The sequence below is a fragment of the Micropterus salmoides genome, unplaced genomic scaffold (assembly GCF_014851395.1).
Source record: "Micropterus salmoides isolate LMB-PRFRI ecotype aquatic unplaced genomic scaffold, ASM1485139v1 Ms_hic_scaffold_14, whole genome shotgun sequence".
In the NCBI taxonomy this organism is placed as follows: domain Eukaryota; kingdom Metazoa; phylum Chordata; class Actinopteri; order Centrarchiformes; family Centrarchidae; genus Micropterus; species Micropterus salmoides.
In genome coordinates this window covers 22,834,469-22,853,687 of record NW_024040485.1, presented here as the reverse complement: position 1 = coordinate 22,853,687, position 19,219 = coordinate 22,834,469, and the positions used below count along the sequence as shown (strand labels likewise).

The window sequence follows — 19,219 nt, the reverse complement described above, 5'->3', positions numbered from 1 at the left end:
TTATGTGAGTAACTGTTGCTGTCATGACTGAGATCAGCGCCAGCAATTTATTTATTTATTTGCTATCAAAGCAATCTGGCCATGGGCCAGATATTATTGCCGACGGGCTGGTTCTGGCCCACGGGCCGCCTATTGCCGACCACTGCTTTATGCTGATGCAACAGACACGCATATTAGAAGATTAAGTGGGATTTATCTGTTTATAAAAAGCATCAAATGGTGTGTTTGGGGCCAGCAGGGGCATGCTGAATAACAGCTGGTGGTCACATCTGACAAGTCTATCCTCTGTAAAGGCAGCTCTACAGAGCACTGAGAAAAGAAAGCTGTCACACTGGTTAAAGATCCATTCAGGCTGCATGTCACCAATGAAACCCTATGAACGCTTAAGGTTCAGTTAATTGGCTTTAAAAAGGGATTCTTAGATAATTTAGATATTGTGTCATTATATTTACACTGGTGAGTACAAAGATGTGTTCCTTGAACATAAAGGACTAATAATAAAGAATTTATGGAGATAAACCACAGTTTTGGAGTCAATTTTTTCTCTCTCCTGTAAATGAGCACAAGACAGAATTGTATGAAGTCAGGTTTGGCACTGCAAACATGACCAACACAAATGTATTATTAATTTGTTATTATTTTTTGCATTATGTCTGTAATTGACGAGGAGTCTTCAAAACCATAAGGTATTTCCTTATGGTATGCAGACTGTCTTTTTACTGAAAGAGAAACTGAGATAAATGTAATTTAGACTAATACAGGATAAAAAGTGTCTAATTGACTATCTTTAATAGAGACTGGGTGAGGTGGCTTTAAAAGGTTTATATAATTCAAATCAATTAAAGGCCTATAATGCTCTTTTAATGTTCAGATAAAGAGACTGATGCATTATTTAAAGAGGAGAGCCATAATCACACAAAACTGAAATGAAACATGCACATATGCAAACCAAATGAAAGTATACAGTAATGAAAATGAAGAAAAGTTATGGCTGCAAGCCTGCACAGTCACTCACATGTAAGTGTAATGCAGTGGTTCTCAAGCTGGGTGAGGGCATAGAGCCACTGCAGGGGGGCATAGATGACAAGGGGGGAATATGGACTGGATGATGTTGAATGAACAAGACTTATGTTGGGAAATAAAATATTGATAAGAATTTAATTTGTTTACGTTTGGTGGGTGCTTGAACTATTTTTGGCCTGTGAAGGGCGGCACGACAGAAAAAGTTTATTGTAAGTGTTACAAAACCTCTGTGCAGAAAGATGGAAATCTAATTCGGGGCTAATCTGTTTGTTTGACTCTCTGTTCAAGCTTGTTTTTACATTTGCTGCAGTGAGGCATTCCCACAAGAGCAGAGACTTAGATAATATGTGGAAGCAGGCAGATATACAGACTTAAATTAACTTTCATGTGAAATCCCTTTTGTAAAAATAATTAAAAAACAGACTGAAAAACCAATTCAACTGTCCAGTTTAGTAAGTAAAACTCTCTGTGGAGGATATTGCCTTGAAGCAGTTCAATGTTACTCTTTATTGAGAGGAAATCAGTGAATTACACTATACTGTCTCAGAAATCACCCTTGTGAATTTGCTGATTTATTCATACAATTTGTTTGGTTTAGTTAAGACCTCAGCAGTTTTTTACTTTATTGAAAAAGGCCACTCATTTCCGCTATTGCATCGAAATGTACAATTTGTGGTAGAAGACAGCTGACAGTTGTGTTTGTAGTCAGTGAGCGGAAAGTTAGTAAGTAGGTAATAAGCCTGTTGTAGAAGATACATGATACAGCTATCAGGTGAAGACACACAGGCAGGCAGTGGTGTACATTACAAGGATGAAGCAACGGATGAGACTCCAGCTGGTTACTGATCTTGCATTCACTTGATGACATTATTGTTTTATAAAAATGTAAAAAAACAAACCAAAAAAAGGTAATTGAGATCATAGACTGTATAAAAGAAGATTAGAAAGGTTGAGATTTAATATTGCAAAAATGTAGCAATGAACATGATTATCGTCCCAATAAATCTTTGGGAAGGTTTGTGGATGACCAGCCTTTCATTTCTAATATGAATGTATTCATATATGAAAAAGGCACACTAACTCAAAGACACAAGATTCAATGGTACAACTGGCAAGAATGAAAAAAAGAAGAGCTCTGTTAGGCCTTTTTCAGACTGCCCGTGCAGATAGGTTGAACACACAAATCCAATCAGATCACTTGCAAATAACTCTTGCAAAAAGATCTGATTTGCCTGCAGCCTGAACAAAGCCTTCTCGTTTCACAAACTGCACATGGTCCATTTCCTGAGAGTAAAATCTTCCTGTTTAAAAGACTCACGTCTACTCTATCTCACTGAGATACTGTCCATGAGCTTCCTTGTCAGCATTTCTCTCACTCAGTTTCCTTCTGACTACTTTCTCAAGTTCGAGAAGTTTTGAATAGAGGACCTCAGACATTCCTTCATCAATGTCCATCTGAAAAACAATCCAAAGTAAACACAGAAAATGTGAATTCATTACTTGTAAATAAAGCATCTTAAGCAGCACATCAATCACAATTCAGTTTAGTGTATAAAATACATCTTAATTGGTCCTAGTTTCTCTTATGGATATTTTAATTTCTGCGCTACTAAAATTCAGGTAATCTGAGGTTCACGTAGAACAGACTTGGTCTCTGGTTGCTCACCTGTCGAGGCTGAGTGTAGTTTGTTCCAAGGCCTGATGTTAAACTGTGATACTTTGCTCTTGGGTCCAGAGATTCTGGCTTTTGAAGAAACACCCAATGCTGTGAAAAGCCAGAGCAGGGACTTCATGTTTATAGCGCATTCATCATAGAGATGTGATATTTCCATACAGACAATACAACAGGTTCACAACATACCAGTGCCTCTGCTCCGTTGTGTGGTGTAAGTGTGAATGTGTTGGTGAAGATCCTAATCTGTTCAGTACAAACAGGAAACATGTCACAATAACATGAGACAGTTTATATGCAACTTCCAATCCAATGTTTAACAGAGACGAGTGGAATAAATAATCAATCTACCCTCACCAGCCACATGATGGGCATGATGAGAGTCCAGAAGAAGGAGGGGAGGATACCATAGGTCAGATTAGTCATCACCAGTCCGGGACATATTACAGAGGAGAAGAGCCCCTGTCACAGAGAGAAGGAAAAGGTTTGAGAACCAGTGTATAAAGGAGCTATGAGATGTTTTTCAACCTATCCTCAAATAAATGTAGTTTTCTAGCAATTATCATTAGAAAGGGGACACATTTTGCAATATATAAAGCGGTGCTGATTTTTTTCTCTTTTTCTTTCCATATCGTATGGTTCTTAAACTGTATCTGTATATAATAAGTTACTCTTGATGTCAGCATCTGTTACTTTCAAATAATTAGACGTGATCTTAATTCTTAAGGTTTTTTTTCTTCTTTTTACAGAATGAGCATACAGATGGACAGTAGAGAAGTTGATAATACTGCAGGAGTGGTGTGAGCTTTTTTACGCAGTGAAAATTGGTCACAGATGGGATTGTATGCAGGCTGAATACAGCATTATACATACATGTATTATCATATAGGCTAATGATTAAATGATAACTAAATATATGATATGAAATATATATTTTCCTTTTTGATTTTACCTGTTAAATATGCTGATCTTGTCCAAACCCAACATGAAACTACAGTGAAAATGAAAAATGTGGAATCCATTTTATGAGCACAACATACAACTATTTTTTCACACTTGCACTCCCCACTAACTGGTTTGGAATTACCCTACACCCTTCATTTGACAAACCCTCATGAGACTGCTTACTGCTCTCCCCTCCCATGACCTTGTGAGATTCTGCAAAGAATTTTGGAGTGTGAGCAGACGTCATTGAAAGAAAATAAAGTCGCTACTGTGCGAGTTATCTGCAGACTGAGGGCCAGACAAACCTGGCTGTTCTTGTGTCTGTTGAGCGCCAGGCTGAGCAGGTCTGATGCGTACTTGGAGGAGCTGTAGGGCTCCGTCCCATTTTTGTGCTGCATGTCCTCGATACTGAAGGCAGAGCGGCGGGCGTTACTGGAGGAGGTCCACACTATCCTGGACGTGTGACCTGCGGGACACAGCAGAGGCTCCAGCTCCCTGATCTAGATCCACAGAGACAAGGAGGTGAAACACATGGGTAATGATGAAGGGGATTGCGACACAATCTCACTGATGTGACAAAACATTTAATCTACACTGCCTCATGAAGTTGCCCATCTAATTAAGCTTTGTAAGATATTATAGATCATAACAGCTGCCTCTTTATGTTCTTTCTGCTTCAAATAACAACGGAAAGGGTGGGCGAAAGTGTTCATATAAAACTATTTATAAAATATTTAAAGTAAATTAACTCAAATATTTTGATTGTTTTTAAGATATGATATGGCAATATAAACCTAAAGATAGGAAATTTGTCAGCCTTTTTTTGAGCCATTATGTTTCTACAGAGGTAGCTATTGCTTTAATGGCTCTAGTTTTTATTAGGTGTCATCACCGTATTGAATAATAAAGGTAATTCTGCCTCAGACAAAAACAGACATCTCAGTTTCTGAGATGTTTTTTTTCCATAAAATATACTATATCATAATAATTCTTTCTTTTATAATTTATAACTTATACAGAGAGGTTTAATCCATCCCTAACAGGTTTATTTTGAACAAATCTGTTTAGATGCAGAAGCATATGTACTAAATACATGCATCTGCAGCCATACCACATGCATATCCTTCTACACTATGTTGTAGTATGCAACAACATGTAATACTGAGGACTATATATACAATATCAAACTGAGGGATTTGTTATCATCTTCTAGATATCATATGTGTGTGGCGTACCAGGAGAAAATGGCCGAAGAGGTTGGTGGCAAAAACCTCCTGCAGACCATCTGAGTTGAGGCGGTCCTGTTGAGTTAAGATACCCTCTGCCGTCGCAAACATGTTGATGACATTCCTGTAGTGAGAAGGCACACTATTTCATAATAGCATGGACAAGTTGTACTGGTATACAGCCATTAAGCCAATATGAATGAAACAATAAAAAGACACAAATCAAAGCCAAGCAAAACAAGTTGGGAACTGGTGTAGTTTGTAGTTTTACCTGGAGAACAGACCCCTGAAAAAAGCTTTGACATCCACTTGTGGATTGGGCATAATTCCTGCATTTAGATACAGACAGTCAATTCTGCTGTACCTGTGGAAAAGCACAAATCAGTTCCACATTCATAGTTAATGGTAGAAACCACAGAGTGAAGAGAACACAGAGCTGTAAAAACAGTGTATCATCAGTGTTATGATGACACTGTATATTGTTATCAGTACCTGGCCTTGACCTCCTGAGCAGCAGCGAGCACTGAAGGCACAGAGCCCACATCGAGCTGCAGTAAGTCTACATGGGCATCCATGTGGGAGGTCAGGAGGACGGAGCGGGCAGACTCGGCCCGCTGCATGTTTCTGCAGGCCAGACACAGCCGAAGCTGGCTGTCTTCAGTAAGCAGCCTGTCACACAGGGCCAGGCCAATGCCGCTAAATGTGACAGATAAACACAAGCATGTAAAGAGACTTCCCTAAGGAACTGTGTGATCACACAGATTAACGTACATGCACTTTAAAACATAAACGAAGATCTTGGAGTAACAATTGGATAAGAAATAATAAAGGCAGATTGGAAACATTAGTTATTGAGAATGCAAGTGGATAATGAGAACCTATATTACTCTGTGTAAGTCACATCATTTTGGTCTAATATCACAGACTAGTGTGTTAAATGTAAAATGTGTAGGTGCTGAGTCATTATTCATAGGATTTTTGTTGTTAAGTATTTTTGGAAGATAGTTGTATTTTTTAGTTGTATGGTAATCTTCCATTGTTTCCTACCTTGTGTTTATTACTGTGTGTAACATTTGCAATAAAGGGAAAACTCAAACACTTGGGTTTTACATAGCTGATACATCCTGAAAAAAGGAACACTATTTGTTTTAAACTACAAAGCACTGACATTTAAAGGAATATTTAGAATAGCTGAAGTCAGCAGGCCAGTAGCCATTATTTGAAAGTTTCATTAATCTTTTTTTTTTTTGACAATTACTGTTTTAATTGGGATCCTTCAATTTTTTACAACACTGTTACAAAGCTACTTACTGAGCAAGACATTTTACAGTTGAAAAATAAACTTGTCACTGCTCTCTGGTGGAAAAAACATGTAACGGCACGTTAAGTGATACTTTCTAAAATAATTATCTACTCTGTTGTCATTACTTATAAATTGAAATACACCAATACCAATATATCAGCCAGAAGCTAATATGTGGACCTGTTATTTTCTGATTGTGTGTATATGTCTGATGCACATGCAAGAACATTAGGGGAAAAGAAAATTCAAATGGTAAACATCATTTACTGACGTTACAGCTCAGAAGCATTACAGCCAGTTTATCACAGACGCAGTTAATCTCTCTACGGGACGGACACTCTCCCTCCGTGAAGCCAGTGTTTCTGCAGCCAAGTTAACACATTGACACACATTTTCAGTGTGTACAGCTAATGTAAGTGAGAGGTATCACTTTGTAACAACACCTAGTGACTATTCATAGTTAAAACACCGTTTCTACGGACTCACCTGTTCGCGCCGGTTACAACGACAACTTTCTCCATGTGTGTACGGAGGGATGAAAAACGGGACCAGAACAAAGTCTCAAATCAGTTATGAATTCAACTTTACCGGGGACGTACAGCCCATCGTCCCATATCGGTGAGAAAACAGCAGCCTATACACACGGGCGGATACGTGGTGTGATTGGATGTCAGCAAACAGCTGGCCAATCAGCTGCCACTACGGGAGGCGAAGAGGCCCAAAACGATGAAAGAGCGCAGGCATTGAAAGTGTAGCTGAGGATATTTGTGTGCGTGTTTTACAACTCTAATCCGTAAAGAAAATGACAAACAGTTGTGAATGTTCATTTTATTCTTTATTTACATGTATATCTTTGGTTTGACAGCTATTAAAAAAGTGTAACTATTAAACAATATAGGCTACAGGTAATTTATTTCTGCAAAGGGACAGAAGCATGTTTATAAAACATGTCAGTGAACTGCTGCAGAGTAAAAAAAAAAACACCTCTCATCCAGACAACAGTCATGTGATCTCTTCATCATAAAATGTAAAATGAAAAATATATAAACATCCTAAAAGGTCACATAGCTGTATTGACATAAATGTGCAATAGAAGATGTATGCATGGAAAAGAAATGAAAATAAAAAAATCCACAATTCTGTTTCAAAACCTATAATTACTGTTGAGTACTCTATAAATAGACAGCATAGGAAATACAAAGACATGAATAAATACACAGAGGTGTGAATACACCGTGTGAATAGTGCTACGTTGCATGATATCTAAAATATAAGGCTCTGTTCAAGTGTATACCCTCTGCTTGTATCTTGTTATTTACAGCACCATCTTGACAAGCAAATGGAAAACATTTAATAGGCTGTTTCTGACTCCAAATGAATTCTAAATAAATGGGAACAAAAGTGCATGGCAGAGGGAAATCATCTGTTCCATCTGCTACGGCAGGCTCTCCAACAGCTGAGCGTGTATATCCTGAAAGCTCGGCCTCTGCTTGGCGTTCCTCCTCCAGCAGCTCAGCATGAGATCGTTGTAGACTCTTTCAGGACAACAGGGTGGCTTTGGCAGGTACACCTGGGAACATGAGACAAAATTAATGTAGGATTAATGTTGAAGGGGCTGTGAGTAGTATTATTATTTGAAAACATGAAAGCAAGTTTGACACTTTGAGCTAAAGATAGAGGACAAATGAGCACAAACTGATTGTAGCCTAAGCCTGTGTGATGCTCACCTGCTTGCTCTGGTCCCTGAAGAACTCGCCTGTGTTTTCAATGACCTGCTCGTCAGAGAGCTGGGAGTAAGGCTGTTCCTTACACAGAGTCAGAATCTCCCACAGAGTCACACCGAATGCCCACACATCACTGGCCATGGTGAATTTACCCTGAGAGAACAGATGACTCAAATCCAAATGCAAGACTTAAAAACACAGCTGGACTAAACAGGGTACTTGTGTTTTAATTGGCAAACATCACACATGCCCTCAGCTCCGCACAGCACTCACCAGTAGGATGCTCTCCCAGGACATCCAGCGAATGGGCAGCACAGCCCGGCCCTGGATTCTGTAGTAGTCTCCCCTATACAGATTCCGACTCATGCCAAAATCAGCGATCTTTATGGTGTAGTTCTTACCGACCAGGCAGTTGCGGGTCGCCAGATCACGGTGGACAAAGTTGAGAGAGGACAAATACTTCATACCGGATGCAATCTGCACAGCCATGCCAATTAGTTTACTATGGCCAAGGAGCAGAGGAGACCACAAAGAATGATAAGTCATAAGTACAGTATAGTGTTCTTATTCAGTAATTACAATTTAATCTGATATGAAGATATGTGCCTACCTGACCATGCTCTTCCCCTCTTTTTGCACCTGTTCTGTCTTGTCTTCATCAGCAGCTTCTTTCAGTCTGAGATTGCAGAGGAACTGGTTCAGGTCTCCATTTTCCATGTACTCAGTGATCATACACAGTGGGTCTGTGTCCACACACACCGCCAGCAGACGGACAATGTTGGGATCCCTCAGACGAGACATGATTCGGATCTCTTTCAGGAAGTCGTTCCTGCAGCACAGCGGGGACAAACAATTGTAATTTACCGCTTGATTGACGACTGGATGAATAACAACTGCCAGCTGGAGACAAATGTATTTTTCTTTAACAAAACAACGTTACAATTGCTTTCACCTTGCATTCTTGTTGGCGTCTTCCCGCAGTGTTTTCACAGCAACCAGCAGAGGTGACTCATTGTTTCCCTCTATAGACAAATCCTCATCCAAAAAGTCCTGCATGCCCTCGGCCTCACACAAGTGCACCTTTTTCAGAAAGCACTTTTTCAGTTCATTATCCACTTGGCACCACTTAGAAACCATCTGTTTTGCTGTGTTTAATACCACTAAGATGTGTCTTTTTGCACTGCATGCACTGTATAGCCACTGCATTTCACAGTCATGCTTTTACCACACAGCAATATCTATCATTACATCTATCATCATGTATGGTGTGATAAATTTGCCTGCTTTGAAGTTCTCACTTTTAAACTTGGTGGCCTGCAATCAATCATATTTGCTATCATTTATCGGCCCCCAAAACTGCTTGGAGGAATTTTAGCAGAACTTCTTGTTGACCAAACCAATGTTGACGCAATTGATTTTTTAAATTATTATTAATTATTTTAACTTTTTACAACATGTGTGTGGGCAAACACATAACTGTGGTCCTACATTGGACTTGGTTTTTACCCTGGGTGTTAGCATATCCTGGAATTACTGGATATGACAGTATCCAACCACAAATGTATATTTTGTAACTGTGAATCACCATTTACGCAAACTGTCTCATCAAGATCCTCGTGTTCTCACATCCTTAATGAACAAAGCGTTTCAAAGTTTTGGATATTGTTTCAGAGTCAAAGCCAACACCTGTCTGATTCCCACACCAACAACCTGGCTGACCAGGTCAATCAGATTTGCTTGTCCTCATTAAACATTATTGCACCTCTCAAGGTTAGGCCTAAGTCTACAGCAAGAAAGCAGCCCTGAATAAACGAGAACATTTGCAGCTGTAAAAGGGAATGCAGAAAAGCAGAAAGCAGATGGAAAAAATCCACTCTCAAGTCTATTACCTCATTATGAAGGATTTATTTTAAACTACAATAACATGGTTAAGGATGCTAGGACACTCTATTTTTCTGAACTAATTTCTACACATCAACACTTGGACTATGGATCTGCTGATAAATCCAACCTTACATTGTGTTGATGATTGTCAATTGTTTGTATCTTATTTTACTGATAAAGTGGTAATTTTAATTAGAGCGTCTATTAACAACGCCCCCCCCGCCTCTTACTCTGAGGTCCCTCACCGGCAACAAGATGGTTTTTAACCAGTTTTATCCCATTGACTTGTCTGAGCTTTTGAAAACAGCATCACAAATGAGAGTGTCTTCCAGTCCTCTTGATGTAGTACTAACAGAATTTTTACTAAAAGTAATGGACTCTGTTGGGATCTGTCTGCTTTCTGATTCTACCGGTTGTGTCCTTGATTATTTTAAAACTGCTTGTGTGAACCCACTATTAAAAAAGCCTGGTCTGGATCACTCCCTCCTTCAAAATGTTAGACAAATTTCCAAATCACCTTTTATATCAATGATTTGCACACTGGAAAATAACATATTTGAAAGGTTTCAATCTGGACACATCAACATAAGCAGAGTGCAGCCCAATGAATCTAATATATTTCAAAATGATCAAATCAAAGCCAACAAACAGTAGCAGCTGTAGCAACAGTAGCTACAAAACTGAATATACTTCTCCAAACTGGCCCTCTCCCAGTTTCTCCTTGAAGGTGAGCTTGTGTCTGGGGAACTCTCTCATGGACGAATCTTTGCCAGCAAAGAGATTCATGTTGACGGCTGTGATGGGGTAGGTGCTGTTGTCTGCAGACTCCTGAAGGCTGATGATGTCAGCCTCCGCATAGTGGGGGGCACTGTCTGAACCACTGGTTGCAAGGGTTTTACAGGAAGTGCTCGGTCCTAATGTGGAACACACAAATACACACACTACAGCAGCTATAGCGCAAGCCAACCCTTCACAGTATTTAATGCATTGTGCTTTCACCATCTTACCAAGATGTTCGGTGGACTGAGCGAACTCAGGTAGTTTCCGAATAAGGCGTGAAGGCTCCTGGTAGTCGGCGCAGAGGGGGAAGATTCTCTCATAGGTGGAGTTGGAGGTGGAGCCACTCTCACTGATTAGAGAGGAGTGGTGGGAGGAGAAGGCCTGGGTCTGGACCGCAAGACGAGCTGTGAGTTCATCATCTAGCATGCGACGAGATGCCTAGTAAGCGTATGAGAGAGTTGAGGTTTGTTATTTGAGTTCATGCCAAAGGAGCCAAGTCTTGGAGGACAGAAATGATCAGCGTGATTGTGACAGAGGAAAAGGAGAGGTTCTCTGCACACTCAAATTTGTAAACTCTCCATGCAATGTTTCAACCTACATGGCAAACTTCCAGGTTAGCATAAAGCAGGCTATACAGTATAAAGACAAGACAAGAATCAGACAAGAACGTGGTCTTTAGAGTCATTCATCAACAACTATTATCAAGAAAAAAAGCAACTCTCTTCTCACCTTTTCAAGCATCTTTTGCCAGACTTGCCTCCACAGGATGATGACTATAATAGCCGATAGGATGGCAATGATAGCCACCAAGCAGCCAATCAGGATCCTGGTGTTGCTGTCATCCACTTTATGAGTAGGATCATCCCCTAGCCAACCAGATGAGAGTTGGGAATTGAGGTTGATTGGATTTAATCCATCACAGTTCTTATTACAGTATGCTTGTTGCACAATCGTTTTGTTACTACAACTACATTATGGTGCAAGAGATTAATTTCAATTGATCAGTCATTTCTGTTGCAATCAGCAGGGGGCACTGTATAACCAGAAAACATTTTTGTCAAACTATCCTTTAAACTGCTTTTAGACTGAAATAAATCACTATACATCATTGTAAGATGTATGACAGCAAGTCAAGCTTAATTAAGAAAAATCATAAATGAATGGTCTTCTAAATATATATAATTTTTTGATAATATATGTGGTTGACTGAAGATTATGCTCGGCCTGTGTTTTGTTTACCGCCACATCACTTCCCAGCAGCCATATATCCAACCAGCCTTTGCTCCCTCTTGCCAGATTTCCTCTCCACTTTCTGTCACTAAAATTACCACCACTACTTAAAGGAAAAAAAAAGCTACTGACCTGGTAGTGTGTTTGTGGGGTGTCCTCGTTTGCGAGAAGTCAGAGATGTATTGTACACTGCTGAGCCTATGGAAAAAAGAAAAAGACAAAGAAAGACAAAGCTGAAGGATGTACGGTCAGGCAGGAGGTGGCTATGCAGTTAATAAGTTAATTTACTTTGTGTGGGAGACTCTTAGCCCCTTCATATGCCTCATATTATCAGATCAAAGTTTCGAACGAGGCACTGATTGATGAGTGACACCCACATTTGATCCTATTTTACCTGACTGGAAGGCCACCTCGCTGAACAGCATCCAAAGGTCACTGAAGTGGAAACGGCATTTGATGGTGCTGGCTGTGCGGTCACCGAGGGACACTGTGACAAAACGGGCGCTTTGGCTCACGCGGTCAACAGTGGGCTTGAAAGTCACCGGGTCAGCCTCCCATTCTGATCCTGAGCGGAAGTAACAGCTGGCCTGTCTGAACATCCTCACCCCTCGACTGAACATGTTATTACAGTGAACCTGCGGAGTTGGAGGCGGGATGTATATCTAAAAGCAAGCATGACCAAAATACTAAAAACTGTAGCTAATTATCCTGTTAATGTCTACAAGAAATATGCATTATGTTCTCTACATGTGACCATGATGACTAAACGGGTGCATTAAAGTGTTCAAAACAGTTAGATTTGAAGGGGGCATGATGCTGGAGCAGGTGTAGTGATGACTAATCTGTCTTGCTGTGCTGTGGCTGAAAAACATTATCCTCCATCTCTGGCCACAGCACTTTCCCATGACAAATAGGGTAATTATACAGAAGATGTAATTTTCACACTGCGAGCCTATTAGGATCATTTTATGCCCCAATAAAATGTTCAGCTGCTATAGAAAACGGGTGCTTGGCCCAGTTTGGCACAGTTCAGCGTAGTGTTGGCTCAGCAATTTTAAAAATATTCCATTTTTTCACTATTTAGCTGTTCAGGGAACTACCCCAAAGTTCTCCTGTGCGCTGACTCCTTACCTTCATGGAGGTGAAGTTTCGCACACGGTCAAACTCAAAGATCATCTCCACGTAACCTTTGGGGAAGCTCCTGTTGCTCCAGCCCACATAGTCGTACCCTGGCCACATGCCGTATATGTGGCTGTGGAGAAAATCATCCAGACCCCATGTGCCGTCTGTCAGCTGACCGAGGCCCTTTGTCAGTCTGACGGGGGGATGGATGGAATTTAAAATGTTATTCATTGATTTTTAAATTCATGATTGCTATATTTCAGCTTGAAAAAAAATCATATCCTCAATTAGTTTTGACAAAAATTACTGCACTCAAGGGAGGTCAGCAAAATTATGAAGATGATGGAAGCAAGCTGTAATTATGGCCGACATCTTTCATTCTAGAAGTAGCAATAAAATCCAGACCTTTCAGCTGATATTCCATCATAAACAGAGTCATTAAAGTAGACATCTAGGCCTCTGTAGATCATTTGGTGCCCATCTGGAATGCTGTAAGACACCAGGCCATCTGCAGGGGACAGGTTAAAGGTCAAAGATTACTTTCTGCATGCGTATAAGATAAGATTATAATTAACCAAGTTGTCAGCATGTCAAACGTCATAAGAAAACGGTAAATTACAAAATAATGAAAACAGACTTTGGTAATAATTATAAAAAATATTTTCTATATGTTGCTGGTGCAACTAGGTGAAGACGTTGTATTCTATATTATGGAAAGTAATGACTAACCCAGCCATTCACAGCCGTAGAGCTCCACTCTCATGCATACAATCATAGAGTGGTCTGTCACAGGCATAAAGCGGACAAAACGAGCAATGATGGGAGGCTCCAGATCCTTCAGCACCACATCATACGCATTCCTGTTCCCCTCAATGACCTGGCAGGGGAGACGCAGATGACACGAATGAGACTGAAAGTGAAACGTGTCAGGGGATAAAAATCTAATCATGTAAACATACTGTACATGGTGCCAGCTGCTTTGACGCCTTAACCAAAAAAACAGCTGCAGGGAACTGGGGTAGCTGAATGACAAAACTGCATGTGTGTCATGTTAGCAGCATATACTGTATGTGATTGCCAAATCATCTTGAAATCGGGGGACCTTGAAAAATCTGAAAAGAAACTGGTACCATTTATCATATGCCAGCACTGCTGCTTGTTCTGATGTTTCTTAATTGACCACATTTCCCATGGAGTTTGCTACTTTTTTTGCTGCAAAAACATTATCTTTTGGTCCCCCATCTTGCCATCTCTCACCAGGAAGCATTCAGATCAGATCACTTACTTCAGTAAAAGTAAAAATACTGTGAAAATACTTCTGCATTAAAAATGTTGATTGAATAAAAGAACTTGCTGTAACTAGTCAAGCTGGTGGTAATTTTAGTTTAATTTATAACTTTGCATCAAATCTTATAAGCTCATCACATCATCATGTAAAATCTTTTGTCTGTAAAGTAAATGGTCAGTAAAACTGTGTTGTGGCAATTTCTGAAATAAACAACTTGAAGCAAAACACTTTCTGTAGCACATCTTTCTGTAGGTTTATTCAACATCTATATAGATGGACTCACAGCAACTCACATACATCAGTGCTGAAGATGTCTCAGGCAGTACGTTATATATCCTGCTTCAGGGTCAAATTTTTCTCATCACAGTTGTCACTGAGCTCTGAACAGTATGGTGTGATGAGATGTCTGTCGTCTGTCTTTCCAATTAAATACATGTAGTGAAGTAAACTGGACAATATTTCCCTCTGAATTAAAGTACAAGTACCTCAAAAGATTCAAAGTAGCTACCTGTTTATAGCTAACTAATATACAATACTGTGATACACAAAGTCTAAACTGAATCATACATGTGAGTCTGGAATGAGAAACAAAGATACACAGTTATATGTATCTCACCTGCCTTCCCTTCCTATCGTGCCAGCCCACCCAATTGCTGCCGTCACGGCTGTACTTGATCCTGTATCGCTGGGCAAACTCATTACCCATGCCATCAGCATGGCGACCTTGGGTGCCCACCAGTGTGATAAAGTGCAGTGAACGCAGGTCCACCTGGAGATACTCCTTGAAGCCATCTGGCTCTGTCATGATGTCAGGACACCAGGCCCCATCACCGTCTCCGTTATCTAAGTCAAGTCTGAAGAGGAGCAAGACAAATAAGACAAGAGGCAGTGAATAATGGGAAGGGCAAAGCGCTCAGGTAAAGAGGAGAGGAGCATGACAATTAAGAGGAAGAGGGAAAGAAAAGATGGATGAAAAGGGGAAAGACATGTTGCAAATTGATACAAATAGAGGAGGAAGAATTGGTTATGCTAATTTATCTACAATACATGATATTTTACATGTTTATCAATTCACATTTGCATTGAAACAGCTTCGACTTCTCTATATTGCCACTGGACATATTGTAAAACAATATATCTATAATTATTCAACGTGTGTGTGAGCTTCAAAAGTCATTCTTGACCTTGGAAACAGCAGGTGACCAAACAATCTCACCTCAAGGTCCATTTAATAGCTGTTCTGGAGCTTTTGATCAAATCATGCATCAGCAGGTGGAGAAATAAACTACAACATCTACAATCCCAGGACAACTGAGCAAACTCCATCGGCTGTGCGTAATTTGATGGTAACCTCCAGCAGTTTCCAAACGGACCTCTCCTATTCTGTTTCCAACAAGTCCAAGGCAGTTCTTTTTGAAAGCCAAGCAATGGTTAGTTTGGAATAAATAGGAAAGGAAAGAGGAATTTGGTGTGAATGGCAATGGCCACCAGTGTTAAAAAGAGAAGTATCACTTATCACTTATAATATACTGCTTATTTTGGAATTAAAATTTTGTAAACACCCTACACTAGGATGGCTAGGTAGGCTAATTACTTACTGTACTAATGACAGGTTTCAAGTATGTTGCCCAAAGCAAATTACATTAAAAAAGATTTATGAAAAGAAATGTAACATCAAACATGCCTGCCAAATCTTGCTGCAGTTGAGTCAGACCACTGACTGGAGGCAGAGATGTCCTCATCCTGAATCTGCCCACCGGTCATACCGAGAGGATATCGACACATTTCTACAAACACATGAAGCATCATTGATACAAATGCTGCTTCACATTGTGAATATGTTTGTACATATGAGTGTGAGACCTGAATGCTGTCACGCACCATAAGAGTTTTTGCAGGATGTGAGGAGTGATGTGTAAAGTGGTCAGCTCTCTTCCCTTCCCCCCCAGTCCCCTTCCTGCAGCCCTGCAAGGCCTCTGAAGCCAAACAGAGGCATCACTGTGTAGGTGCCAGTCTAAGCAAAATTAAACGGGAGTGGCGTCGCTCTTCATTTTTCGTCCCTTTTCATTTCTACACCTGAGAGACAGTTTTAAAGCTCTGGTATCTGCTGATTAACTCTTACGTTGTGTGGGCACAAAAGAAATATGTCTAACCACCAACAGATTCTAGATTATAGCGTGAATTTGATTCAGTGACCAGACTGTACATCTTCTCACTGCATCTACCAGAGTGTCTCTGTTTATTCTTACCATCTTTACCTGGTAATTAAGGGACGTCTGTGTTTTATTCACCTTGCCACACCGAATGCATGACACACTTTGAGAGCAGCAGAACAAATAAGCCTTTTACTGTATAAATATTCTAAGTGGGGAAGTCAAATGAGTGCATGTGTGTGTGTGCGTGTGTGAGGGAGAGAGAGAGAGTGTGTGTGTGTGTGTGTTACCTACAACTATGCCTACACAAGTACCTTTTTTCCCCCTATGTGAATGCCCTGCACTGCTTGTGAAAGGTCTGCCTGTTCTGAGGGTATTTGCTGTCTGACCATTAGGTAAACCACATACACACACTCTCTCACACACACACACACACACACACACACACACACACACACACACACACACACACACACACACACACACATTCTTGCATTCTAAGCCCACCCACCAAAATTGCTTTCCTTCTCCATCTTGTCAACATGTGTATCCATCAGTAATATAAAGAAGTTATTTTAAGCCTATATATGACATATCCACATTCACTGGCTCATACTTGGTGCCTTGATATCATATTGAAAACTAAACCTATGTAAAATTAAACACATTTTATTACTGATTGTCTGACTGGAATGTGCATTAAGGTGTGATCCCTGCAACAACCATCCTGTCCTACCTAAGCGTCCTTGAGCAAGATATTTGCTCTGAGAAGGAAGCACATGGATGTAAAAAGATTAATATCTACTATACCTGGGTTGACTTGAGATCGTACAGAGGCAACCAGTAGGATAAGGTATACATGGTGTGAGAGCTGTGGAACCTTCATCACCTTCATCCCTTCTCTGCACACCTGAAAGTTTCAGGAAGGTTGTAGATCAGTGGAAGAGATTAATGACATAAGCATCAAGGTACATATATTATTATGGTGAGATATTATTTAGGTTTTCATATATAAGAGGTTTTATTCGTCACATACAAAAACAATATGTGAACTGAAATTCAGGGTTGCCCACTCTTTAAGCGGTGCTAAAAGACTTCATAATAATAATAATAATAATTACATTTAGAGTAAAAAGGGAATATAACATTTCAGGATAGTAGGATGTTACAATTGGTTCTATAGAGTTGAACATGCCTAAAACCCTGGTGAGATCCACAGTGGTGAATGCACACACAGCCCCCCTTGTAACCCAGAGTTTTGCTCTCTCCCACCACAGTACCGGCATTTTATTTACCTTGTAAAAGCCCTGTGAAGTGACATATACCCCCAAAACACTCTGGTATAATGTCCTAGAACTTAAACAACTGTTCAGAAACTGCTGTTACAGTCTTTCACATGGTGGGTTCACCAAAGATTTGTTCTTCTGTGTTGGTGGGCTGTGTACATAATGTAGTCTTACTGCATGTAGTATAGTGCACTAAAACCTTCTTTTAATTATTGATTAAGAATGCTTAAGTAAAGAATATTAGACACTGATTTAATATTGAAATCATGTGTCTGTAATGCATTTTTCAGTAGAGTTTAAATTTCCAGAGAGCTGACATGATGATCACTGACTAACTTTCTAGTGGAATAACTTTTGATACTTTTTACTGATTAAAATAATACAAATACAATGCAAATTAAGCTCAAATATTGTACCATTCTTTACCATAATGTCTACAGGTAAATCTATTTACTTGCATTTGTATTACTTGCAATTACTTTAAACCCGTATAATGTATTTTCCTGGATGATTACTCTCTGTACTGAGCTGAGCTGACACAAACTTCTTTCACAGTCAACGTGGACACTGGAGTTAACAGCCACATATAAGAAAAATATAGATTTGACTTACTTTTGTAATGTCTTCTCTCCTGATTAGGAAACCATCCGTTTGATGGAATATTCCACATCTACTGTAAGTTGATGCATTCAGCACTACAAGTCGCTGACCTCTTCCTTGCAAGGACTTTCTGGGAATGGAAAAGAGAGAGAGAGAAAGGAAATGAAGGCTGATGTAACAGTTTTTCTGGCTGGAGGAAAGAAACAGAGAAAATAACACGCTTTGGGATCTTGAAGTCAGGCCAAAATCCCAGAATTCCACCTGATCCACAAATGGTTTCAATTATGGCCCACAGAGGCAGCTGAGAGCAGCAGTATCTGGCAGCTTCCACCAAGAGCTACTGACAAAAACAAACCGGGGCTTCATTTTCCTCCAGAGGAGAACCTGCTAATTACTGAAAGAGACATGATGTTTTAGAAGAAACTATCACTAGATGCAAACAAGATGAGTCACAGCTGGGTAAAAGTAAAATGGACACAGTAGGCATAGCAGAAAGGAGGCAGAAGCTTGTTTTGATTATCAAAAATCAATCTGTAAATCAGAAGGGTTTTTTAACATAAAAAGCACATAACTTGTAGGCTATTGTAAATCATGTGCTGATGTCTGCATTTTCTTTCTCAAAGAACATTTACATTCCTCATACAAAACTTTCTATACAAAGAGTTTTACAGATACTTGGAGCTCACGTTAACGTTTTCGTTATGATGTCTTCAGTTACTTTTAATACCCATTTAGCAAAGAATAACACTGAAAAAGTTTCATTTTCTACTCACAGTCATTTAAAACTGCTGCTGCAGCAAAGTAATCAGGAAAGGCTTCCTTTAGGATGTTATGTGTGAAAACAAAGGCTAATGTAGGCTTCACTAAATGTAAAACTGAAAGCCATTCCTTTTCTTTTTTTTTTTTTTTTAACACACTAGCTTTTATTTTTCTTGAAACCACAATATTTTTTAAAGGTTTTAACATATGGTCCCTGACTGCTA

General features: G+C 39.7%; 2 protein-coding genes across 3 annotated transcripts; both read right to left on the bottom strand.

The window, feature by feature from the left end:
• Positions 1 to 1,501: 1,501 nt before the first annotated feature.
• Positions 1,502 to 6,814, bottom strand: LOC119902362 (3-keto-steroid reductase/17-beta-hydroxysteroid dehydrogenase 7-like). The gene is made up of 9 exons (XM_038718506.1): positions 6,656 to 6,814; positions 5,359 to 5,562; positions 5,138 to 5,230; positions 4,876 to 4,990; positions 3,946 to 4,140; positions 3,053 to 3,157; positions 2,885 to 2,941; positions 2,690 to 2,788; positions 1,502 to 2,478 (listed from the first exon to the last, which is right to left on the bottom strand). Exons 1-9 carry the CDS (start codon positions 6,688 to 6,690, stop codon positions 2,344 to 2,346), a joined length of 1,038 nt encoding a protein of 345 aa, XP_038574434.1. The 5' UTR covers positions 6,691 to 6,814; the 3' UTR covers positions 1,502 to 2,343.
• A 177-nt stretch (positions 6,815 to 6,991) lies between these two features.
• Positions 6,992 to 18,516, bottom strand: LOC119902358 (discoidin domain-containing receptor 2-like). 2 transcript variants are annotated; one of them, XM_038718495.1, is made up of 17 exons: positions 18,249 to 18,513; positions 17,161 to 17,260; positions 15,882 to 15,984; positions 14,814 to 15,051; positions 13,639 to 13,786; positions 13,315 to 13,417; positions 12,919 to 13,102; positions 12,182 to 12,422; positions 11,920 to 11,985; positions 11,287 to 11,423; positions 10,785 to 10,995; positions 10,468 to 10,691; positions 8,846 to 8,973; positions 8,504 to 8,722; positions 8,167 to 8,395; positions 7,897 to 8,046; positions 6,992 to 7,739 (listed from the first exon to the last, which is right to left on the bottom strand). In XM_038718495.1, exons 2-17 carry the CDS (start codon positions 17,243 to 17,245, stop codon positions 7,605 to 7,607), a joined length of 2,601 nt encoding a protein of 866 aa, XP_038574423.1. In that variant the 5' UTR covers positions 17,246 to 17,260; positions 18,249 to 18,513; the 3' UTR covers positions 6,992 to 7,604. The 2 variants fall into 2 exon arrangements, with proteins under 2 accessions (XP_038574423.1, XP_038574422.1); XM_038718494.1 differs by having other exon boundaries at positions 10,468 to 10,995; positions 18,249 to 18,516.
• Positions 18,517 to 19,219: the final 703 nt, after the last annotated feature.